At 59.8% G+C, this 9,339-nt stretch overlaps 1 protein-coding gene across 1 annotated transcript; it reads right to left on the bottom strand.

Moving 5' to 3' along the window:
- Positions 1-1,184: 1,184 nt before the first annotated feature.
- On the bottom strand, positions 1,185-8,067 carry ST3GAL2 (ST3 beta-galactoside alpha-2,3-sialyltransferase 2). Its single transcript, XM_040570920.1, is given in 10 exon segments — positions 1,185-5,871; positions 5,874-5,925; positions 6,051-6,097; positions 6,100-6,169; positions 6,261-6,306; positions 6,487-6,666; positions 6,771-6,964; positions 7,324-7,496; positions 7,499-7,771; positions 7,884-8,067. Coding segments are annotated over 9 exon segments (1,041 nt in total). The 5' UTR covers positions 7,659-7,771; positions 7,884-8,067; the 3' UTR covers positions 1,185-5,752.
- Positions 8,068-9,339: the final 1,272 nt, after the last annotated feature.

Here is a 9,339-nt window from a genome sequence, read left to right as displayed (position 1 = left end):
TCTCATTGTTCTTAGTCCCTGAGGGGGTGCTGAAACGCTGGAGTAAAACTGGTGTTAGAGGAGAAGGACTTTATTGTTCATATTTGGTGGCCTGAGATTAAAATTAAAGCTGTGCATTCAGAAATGTTTTATGTTCCAGGAGCGTGTGCTGTAGTGATTTTCATGTCTGTCTTTGAGGCTTAATTCCTCCTCGTCTGCTCTGTGCTGACACCGGTGTCCAGATTTGATCGGCCTTGCTGGTGCAGTTGTTGCTCCTCTGTTTGTGGCGAGGAGCAGAAGCCGTGTGCCAGCATCTCCAGGTCTTGGTGTAAGCCTGGGTTTGGGTTCCCCCTTCCTGTAGCTGCGTTCAAGCTGCTGCAGGTCTCGTTGCTTTTCCCCTAACACCCCCAGCTCGGCGGGTGCCATAGGACCTCTCGTGCGCAGCGTTCCTCTCTTCACCCTGCCCAGCGCCTCATTGCCTGAGCCAGCTTTGCTCTAAATCTGTCTCTTTGCATCAATTTAAGCTCTGCAGCTTTTAGGTGGTGGCGCTGCCCTGCCTCCCGCGGGCTTGTGGCTCTGCTCCGAGCTGCCTTCGCTTTGGGACTACAGCCCCGTCCCCTGCAAGCCTCTTCTTGGGGCCTGGAGAACTCGTTGTGCAGGAAGCTGGACCGAGAGCCAGATGAGGTGAAAAATAACACTATTTTTTTTTAAATCATATCCTCGATTTAATGCAGTGCAGGCTCCAGGCGGAGCCAGGGCAGCGTTAGCTAAGAACCAAGCAGCAGGGCACGGTTCCCAACATCACTTTTCCCCCCACCGCTTCTCCTTCAGGTGGAGGAAGCCATGCCCTGGTGGCAGTGGTGGGGAGCGTGTACAGGGTTGCCCAAAACTCTTGTTTCTCCCCGGCGTCTTCCTGCAAGCAGCGGCTAACTGTGGCGGTGCAGCGCTCACCTGGGGCTGGCTGCAGCCTTCCAGCACACTTTAACCAAAACGTTTACATTTTGAGAAGAAATGTACAAAAACAAAAAAGCAGTTTTCCATGTTTGGAAAAGAAATTGCTTGCAAGGGCAGACGCCTTTCTTGTTTCAAATAGAACACTTTGCTGGTGGAGTCCAGCAAAAACTTCATCACCTTCGGGTTTGTCTTCCCAAATGTATTTATTGTCATACTTGATCGGCTTGATTTTTTTTTTTTTTTTTTTTTTGCCCATGTCGGGATGCTTTTTTGTTTTAAGCTACCTTTTCCTTAAGTGATTGTTAGGGCAGGTTGTTTCTTTTATTGTTGCCGTTGTTTTTTAACGTTCAGGCAGGAAATGGGGCGTGGGGGAAAAGGGATTAATGTCACTAGACGACTTCAAGCTGTCTCTGAGAAGCAGTTGAAAATTTTCTTTGCACTTTACACTTTCCTTAAACGTTGTGATTGTAGCGAGTGCATTTGAGGGAGGGAAAAAAAAATCTTTACATATTTGTAAATGCCTTAAGGCTTTTAGGCTAGGTGTTTGTGCACTGCCCGTGCGTGCCGCTTGATTTCTTGCTGTGCTCGGGGCGCACAGGGCAGGCTGGGAGAGCCTTGGCAGAGCCTCGGCGCGAGTTCCTGTTTCTCCAGAAGTGGATTTATTCAGGATATTGCTCGTGCTGTAGCAGGTTCGAGGGTTTCTCTGTGCTGGGGACCTCGTGTCTGCTCAGATGGCCGAGATTCCTCATCTCCTGCTCGTCCCAGGGCTGAGCTGCGCTGCTGGCGTCAGGATGGCTTCTGAGCTGGCGTTGCCTTGGTTCGGGCACCCTGCATAGTCCGAGCAAGGCGTCTCCGTGAGGAGGATTGGTGATTTATAACAAAAGAGGCTCTGGAGGATGGTGCTCGTTAATATTTATTGGTTTGTCTGAGCTGGTGACAGCTGACCATCCCACGCACGTGCTTGACACCGGCTTCTCCCACCAGCAGCGTGGTTACATGCGAGTCACCAACAATGGATGCTCCGCTTTGCACGGACAGCAACAAGTCCTGCGTCCTCCAGCCGGCAGAACCTGAGGCAAGTTCACTTCGAGTCCCTGTTTTAACTGAGAAAACACTTTCTAGTGCCTTATGCTTGTGAATGTCGTGCAATGGACATGGCTGAGGTGGGCCAGGTGAGGTTTCCCCGACCACTGCGCCTGTCGCAGGGCAACCAGCAGCTGGATCCTGGCAGCGCGGCGACTCTTCCAAATCCCTTTGACTGTAGGGCTTGTGAAACATCACTCTGGGGTCTGCCTCGGTGAGCAGCAGCAGCACCTCCCCTCCCTGGGCTTTGGGCTCGGAGGGGTTTGGGGGGAGGCAGAGGGGTTCTGAGGGCTGCACCCAGCTGCGGGGGTAGGGGCGGTGGTTCCCCAGCGCCCACAAAGGGGTGAGCTCGCTGCTCTCCCCCGAGGCCGTGTTATTATGTGTGCTGTATTTATATTGTGCTTTACTTCATTTAATATTTTGGTTGGCTTAAACATTGCTAGGTTTGTATATTAATAAAGAGGCATTTTAACTACTTCCGAATCGGGCGGTTTGTTACATGAGAGCCTTCTGTTACCCATCAGCATCCAAACCGTGTGGTCCTCAGGTGGCTTTCCACGAGGACACAGGGTGGTCCCCTGCTGCAGGGGCGCTGGGGGGGACCTGGGCCTGGGGCTGGAGGGAAGCCCCTGGGGCGGGTGGTGCATGGCCCCAGAACGCTGTGTGGGGTTTCAGCCCCCTCTGGCTGATGGAGAGCCCCAGCGCTCTGCCAGCACCCAGCTGGGGCAAACCCCCTGGAGGTGTCAGAACACAAAGGGTGAGTTTTTATTTATTTTTTCCCCCCTCGTGCTTCCCTTTCAGTGGAATTTCCTTTTGTTTCAGCTTGTGCTCATTGCCTCTCCTGCCAGGATGCAGACAGGGCTGGCCCCCGGAGCAGCCCTAACCACACAAGGCAGGCTGAGTGAGAGATACGGCCCAGTGCAGGGATGGAGCCAGCCCACTGCCCCCTGCCACGGGGAAGCTGCTGCAGCACCCCAGAGCCCTGGGGAAAATGCTTGGAAACCTTTTTCAAGACAAATGCCCACGGAAGTTTTAAGTCCCAGCAGGAGCCAGGGAAAATCTCTCATCCGTCCTCTGTTGGAGAGCATGCTCACGCAGGTTGAAGCAGCCCCCTGTCACCCCCTGCCTGGGGCAGGACAGAGATCGGGGACTGGGGGCTCTGTCCTGTGCCCTACAAGTGACCCTGACCATTTTTTCGGGGTCCCAGTGGCAGCTGCAGAGCAGTGGCATCGCCCAAACACAGGCTTTGGGCAGGCGGGGCTGGGGACAGGAGGAAAACACGGAGCGGTTTGGATGCATGATTTTTATTGACTAAAAAAAAAAAAACAAACCAAAAAAGAGTTGGTTTAAGACAGTTGTGTGCAGAAGTACCCACGTAGGCAGAAGCTACGGGACCCCCCCCGGCTGTGGCACAGGGCACGGGGCTGCCTCTCCCAGTTGGGCACCGTGTGATGGAGGCCCCCAAAACCTTGCTTCTGCCTCTGTGCCCCCCAAAAGGGGCACCCCTGCCCATAGCCTCTGCCTACGTCTCCTCTATGTACAGTACAGTGGTGCTCGTAGGCGCAGCGCCCGCGGGGCGTGCAGCATGCTCGTGCGTGGAGTGGTCGCGAGTCCTCATGGCGGGACAATTTAAATAATAACAACACCAATAATAATAATAATAATAATAACAATAATAAAAGGGGGGGGGGGGGGGGGGGGGTGGGGGGGGAAGGAAGTTAGCCAAAAAACTGTCAGATGCTGGCACGGTGCTGCCGGCAGGCTCAGGACCAGGCGCCTCCTCTCGCCCCGTGATTGTCTGGCCCGGAGCAGGAGCGGTGCTGGTCACGCCCGTCGCACCGGACCCGTCCTCCCCAGCCTCTGCCCCGCACCCAGGAGGCACCCAGAGGCCACCCCGTGCCCCCCAGGAGGGAAGGAGAGAGGAAGCCCCGGGTCGGCCTCGGTGCACCCCAACCTCACAGGGCAGCGCGGCAGCGGGCTCGGTCTGGCGCGGCTGACAGGAGATGTCAAGGCACTCGTTGTTGCTCGTGGTTTGTGATTTTTGTGGTTTTCTTCCCCTAAAAAAAAAAAAAACAAAAAACGGACCAAATGCCAAGGCAAAACCCCAGGAGGGCGCAGGATGTGTCCTGGGGCTTCTTCTACCAAAACCTGCCCAGAAAAACCCCTGGGATTGGAGCCCCATGGGCAGAAGAGAGGAGAGGTCCCAGCCCGGGTGCCCCAAGCCTTGCACTTCACGACTGCAGAGAGAAACCTCAAAAAAAATCAAAAAAGCAAACCCCGTGGAAAAAAAATAAATCAATCCAAAGCAGGTAAGGGGCTGCTACAGAAAAGCCATATGTGAAAGGAAAAAAAAACACCAAGCCCCCAAAGCTCCCTGCATGATCGGTCCTCAAATAACGGCTGCAGCAAGGGCCCCGTGCTGGGCTCTCCCTCAGGTGGAGGCGTGGGGTTTGCGTTGCCCAGCGGCTCCATGATTGCCTTTGTCTTGAGCTTTCCATAGCATGTCCCCAACCCCAGCTGCTTGATTGCCCAAAAGAAAGCGGTTTAATTACACCACCAGGAGGCTGTGCCCCCCTGTGCCTCCTGCCTGTGCCACCGGCACCAGGGGAGCATGGTGCTAGCCCTGGAGACCTGAAAATCCCCATCCCAAAAATCCCCACGCCTCGCCCGCTGGCGGGAGCAGAGCGAATGACTTTGGGTTTCCAGCCTTCTCATGAGAGCTGGCAAAGGGGGAAATGGGAAAACAACAAAAGAAAAGCACGCTTTGTCCACCTGCTAAAGCCAGCCCCCACCTGCCCTTTTTCCGTTCTGAAAGGGAAGGGAAAGCCTGCTCCGTCCATCGCCACGCGCCTGCTGCCGCACATCGGTGTCACCATAGTCGGGACATGGGTGCTGCAGAGGGACCGGGCTGCCGCTGTGCAGGTCTCAGCTGCCAGATGCATGCTGCCACCCACCCCAAATTTCTCCCTAACCTTGGGCAAATGAGCGCCCAGGACGCCGGCCCTGACACAGGGGGGGGTTTGGCACGGTGGCGTCCCCGAGCCAGCATCCACCACGGCGCAGCCGATCTCAGTTGCGCCGCAGTGGGCTCCAGCAATGGGACCGCTGAGAGTCCAACCTCCCCTTCCCGGGGCCATGGGATTGCAGCCGCAAAGGGACATCGCCAAGCGAAGGGGGAGGAAAAAAAGAATCAAATTAAAGGACGAAAGCAGCGGTGGCTTCCAGGCCCGGGGACAGGCAGAGCCGGAGGAGGTGGCCATCGGACACCAGCGCGGTGGCACGGCACAGCGCCCTGGGGGGTTGATTGTCACTTTGCCCTTGGCTCGGGCGCTCCCCAAAGTCGCCGGGCTTCAGGTTTTTTTTGTGTTTTCTTTTTGTTTGTTTTCATTTTAAAAAGAGCAGCATTTGGTTTGACTGTAAAGAGATGCAAGTTGGGTGCTCCCGCCAGCCTGCCGGGCGCTGAGTGCGTCTGTAAATCCTCGCTCGGCTGAGACGGGGTCCTTAATAACAATAATCTTAAGTAAAAACCCCAGAACAACAAAAAGTCTCCTTTTTCGCTCAAAACTGATTGGTCACAGGCACCGAGTGCTGCCCGGGGCAGCTCCATTGGGGCCGTGCTGCTGGCCAGGGGCTGCCGGCGAGCACCCACGGGTGCCGGGGGCCACCCGCTGCCGGCCGGGCACTGAGCCCCGCTCCTTGGCGTGGGCGAGCTGGAGGACGCGCCGCCGTCCGGCCCTCAGTTCCCCCGGTAGACCTCGATCCTGCTGGTTTTGGCCAGCATGTCGATGATGTGCGCCTCGAAGTCGGCGTCATGCACCCCGGTCTTCCTGAACTCGCCGGCATAGCGGTTGTTCTCCAGTAGTGGTGCCAGTTGCCCCGGCTGTCGGCGCCGAACCCGAAGACGTTCACCTGCGGGGCGAGAGTCAGCACCCAAAAATAGAATAAAATAATAAAAAAAAAAAAATAGCCAGCCCTGCGAGGTGTGGGAGCAAAAGCCACCTCCCGGCAGGCGTCCCCGTGCCACCGCCACCCACCTCGTCGCAGACGTGCAGGGCGAAGAAGAGCACCAGCATGCCGGTGGGGGGTAGCGCCCGTGGTGCTCCGTCCAGCGGTCGTGGATGTACTTGAAGAAGGCAGGGTTGTAGATCTGCACCTGGCAGGGAGGGGAGAAGGGATGCTGGCTGAGCAGCCCGGCACGCCGTGTCTGTCCCCCCTCCGGCGCAGAGGCGCGGTGCTGTCCTTACCTTTTCCTTGTCCACCCGCAGGAAAGGCTTCACAGGCGCATAGGTGCTGAGGACAAAGCAAGAAAAGCAGAGGGGATGGAGGAGATGGGATGGAGGAACCCAAAGAGCCCCAGCCGTGAGCATTCGCCACTCCCAGTGTGGGACAAAAAGGCCCCGAGGCGATGCCACTCTGTGCGTGACATGAGGGACGATGACGGCGGTGCTACCGGCGCTACTGGGTACTTACAACCTGATCTGGCCGGTGGAGAGGGCGCTGGCGATCCAGAGCAGGTCCAGGGTCTTGAAGGGCACCAGCACGAAGCTGACGTTGGCAGGCAGGTTCTTGGCACTCTCGGGGTACATGAAGTGGTGCGTGGTCCGGCCGCCCACGTCCCCCTCAAAGCCCACCGTAGGCGCCTGGTTCATCCTGGGGACAGAAGCGGGCGCTGGGGCGCGGAGGGGCCAGGCGAGCCCCCAGTCCTGCCGTGGGGGTCCCACTTTTAGGCCACATTTTCTCATCCCAGACCTCACCTCATGACGAAGTCGTGCCCGTCGATCTCGGGCCCGTAGCCAGAGCCGCGCAGGTTGCCCGAGTTGCCCACCACGGCGCAGCGCCGGCAGTGGCGCGGGTCGTGCCAGCGGTAGGGGTTCTCGCCCGGCACGATCTGGAAAAGCTTGCTCAGCACCTCCTGCGTGTTGTGGGACTTGAACTGGGGCTGCAGCATCTGTGGGGCGACAGGGAGGGCGGCGGTGGGGCGTCAGGCAGGGGGCGGCACCAGCAGCCCCCTCCCCACCGCTCCGAGACAGCACTGAGTGCGGGAGGGTTGGCGGTGCAGAGATGCCGCAGGACCCCGAGTGGGGGGAAAAACAGGGCGGTGAGCAAGGGAGGGAAGCTGCAAGTGGGGAAAGGATTAAAAAAAAAAAAAGAGTCAAAATAGGGGAAACGAGGCCCGAAATGCTGGGCCTGCCCATGTGGCAAATAAATCAGCTCAGAGCCACTTGGTGGCCATGGATGCAGGGACGAGGCGCTGCCCAGAGGAGTTTCCAAAGCACTTTGGACCCCGCACCCTGCGGGGACACTCACCATCCACCACCGCTGGACGTCCGGCGGCAGCTCCATGTTCTCCTTAGTCCACACCGGGGAGACGCGGCCGTCGTAGCGGCTGTCAAACCAAGCCGCCGCAGTGTCGGCGACGTCCTCGGGGCAGCGGCGGCAGGCGCAGCCCCTCGGGTACAGCCCCCCGTGGCCGAGCCGCGCACGCCGGCGTAGCCGGGCACCAGCTTCACCCGGTGGATGCCGCCCAGCCCGCCGGGGTCCAGGTAGGCGATGCTGTGGTGGGAGTAGGTGAAGAGCACGGACATGACGAAGACGAGGAGGAAGGCGGTCGAGAGGAAGCAGAGGCGCAGCGAGCACTTCATGGCGGGTGGGTGGGTAAGGCGGGCGCCGCTCGCCTGGCATAGGGCTGGGGTGCGGGGCGGGTGCGGGAGGGGGCCGGCAGGCACGGGGTGGAGGCAGGCGGCCGGCGGGGCTTGTGGGGTGCAGAGACGTGGGTCACCGTGGGGTGGGGCACAAAGCCCAGCCCGCGAGGACTCGGGTGCTAGGGGGGGCTTCGCACTGCTATGGAGTGGGTTGGAGCACCCCTACCTGCCAGGGCGCAGCTTTCCATCCGCCTGGGCGGCGTGGCACGCGCAGCACGGCTCGGCACGCCGGGCTCAGCCGTAGCTCCGCGTCCCCGTGGCTCTGCAGGCTCGGGGACCCGCCCCGGTTGGCTCCGGGCTGCGGCAGCGCTCATCGTCCCTGTGCCAGGGACACCTCGGGGACAGCAGCCTGCAGGGAAGGGGGGACGGACGTTGGACCCAGGATGCTCCCCACAAAGCCCTCGTGGGGATAAGGGCAAGAATCGCCCGGCACCACGGCCGATCGCTTTGCAGAGCCAGCTGGGTGCTGGTGGCACCCTGCCCGAATTATTAACCGCTTGCAAATATTTGCCCAGGCCGCGAGAGGAAGGGAACCGGCGAGCATCCTCCCGCCCTGGCGCTCCGTGGCATTTCCCCGCCCGCAGCGGGGGTGAACGCGCCCTGCAGGGGCGTTTCTGCAGAATTAACGCCAGAAGCAACCAGCCCTTGGTGAGCATGGCATCGTGGCCACGGCGCACCGTGGGTGCCAGCCACCCTGGGCGCCCCAGAGAGCGTTGCCCATCGCATCGTGATGGGGTCACAGCAGTGCCCAATGTTTGCAGCAGGAGGAGGAAGGGAGAACCGGGGTTTGGGACCGACAGCGCGCCGAGCGCCACGTGGCAAGCCCCGGCCAGGGTTCAGGGAGCGGGATGGGGTGGCACCACGAGCCAGCCCCTCGCCTGTCAGCACCGCCGGCACTTCTCTCTGGGACCTTCCGCTCGCAGCGCAGCACGAAGCCTTGCCATGGGACCCTGCCAAGGGCAGGACGGGAGAGGAGGCGGAAGGGTGTGAGTGCCTGCGGACATGGGTGTGGGGTCCCACCAGGGGGTCCCCCCATGTCAGGGCCCATAGGACCACCAGGTTGGGTGCCACCAAGTTGGGTCCCACCAAGCCACTGGGTCAGGTCCCACCAAAGCTACTGGGCTGGGTCCCACCAGGTGGGTCCCACCACGCTGTCGCATTGGGTCCCACTGGACTGGGTACCACCAAGCAACCAGCGTTGGGTCCCACCAGTTCAAGTCCCAACAAGTCACCAAGCTTGGTATGACCAGGTCGGGTCGCACCAAGCCACGGGGTTGGGTACCACTGCATCAGGTCCCACCAGGTCAGGTCCCCAACGCCATCAGGGTCGGGTCCCACCAAGTCGGGTCCCACCACGCCACCGGGTCAGGTACGACGGGTCATGTCCTAAGGCACTGCCTTGGGTCCCAAGGGCTCAGCTCCCACCAAGCCACGGGGTCGGGTCCCACCAAGCAACATCTCAGGTCCCACTAAGCCACGGGCTTGGGACCCACCAGCTCAGGTCCCACCAGCCATGGGGTTGGGTCCCACCACGTTGGGTCCCACGGGCTCAGCTCCCACCAAGCCACAACCCTCACCGCAGGCAGGCAGCAGCCACTCAGAGCAGGGGCTCGGCACCTCC

Source organism: Cygnus olor, chromosome 12 (assembly GCF_009769625.2).
Source record: "Cygnus olor isolate bCygOlo1 chromosome 12, bCygOlo1.pri.v2, whole genome shotgun sequence".
Lineage (NCBI taxonomy): Eukaryota > Metazoa > Chordata > Aves > Anseriformes > Anatidae > Cygnus > Cygnus olor.
Note: the sequence above shows the minus strand (reverse complement) of the source record. Positions and strands in the feature narration are given on the sequence as shown.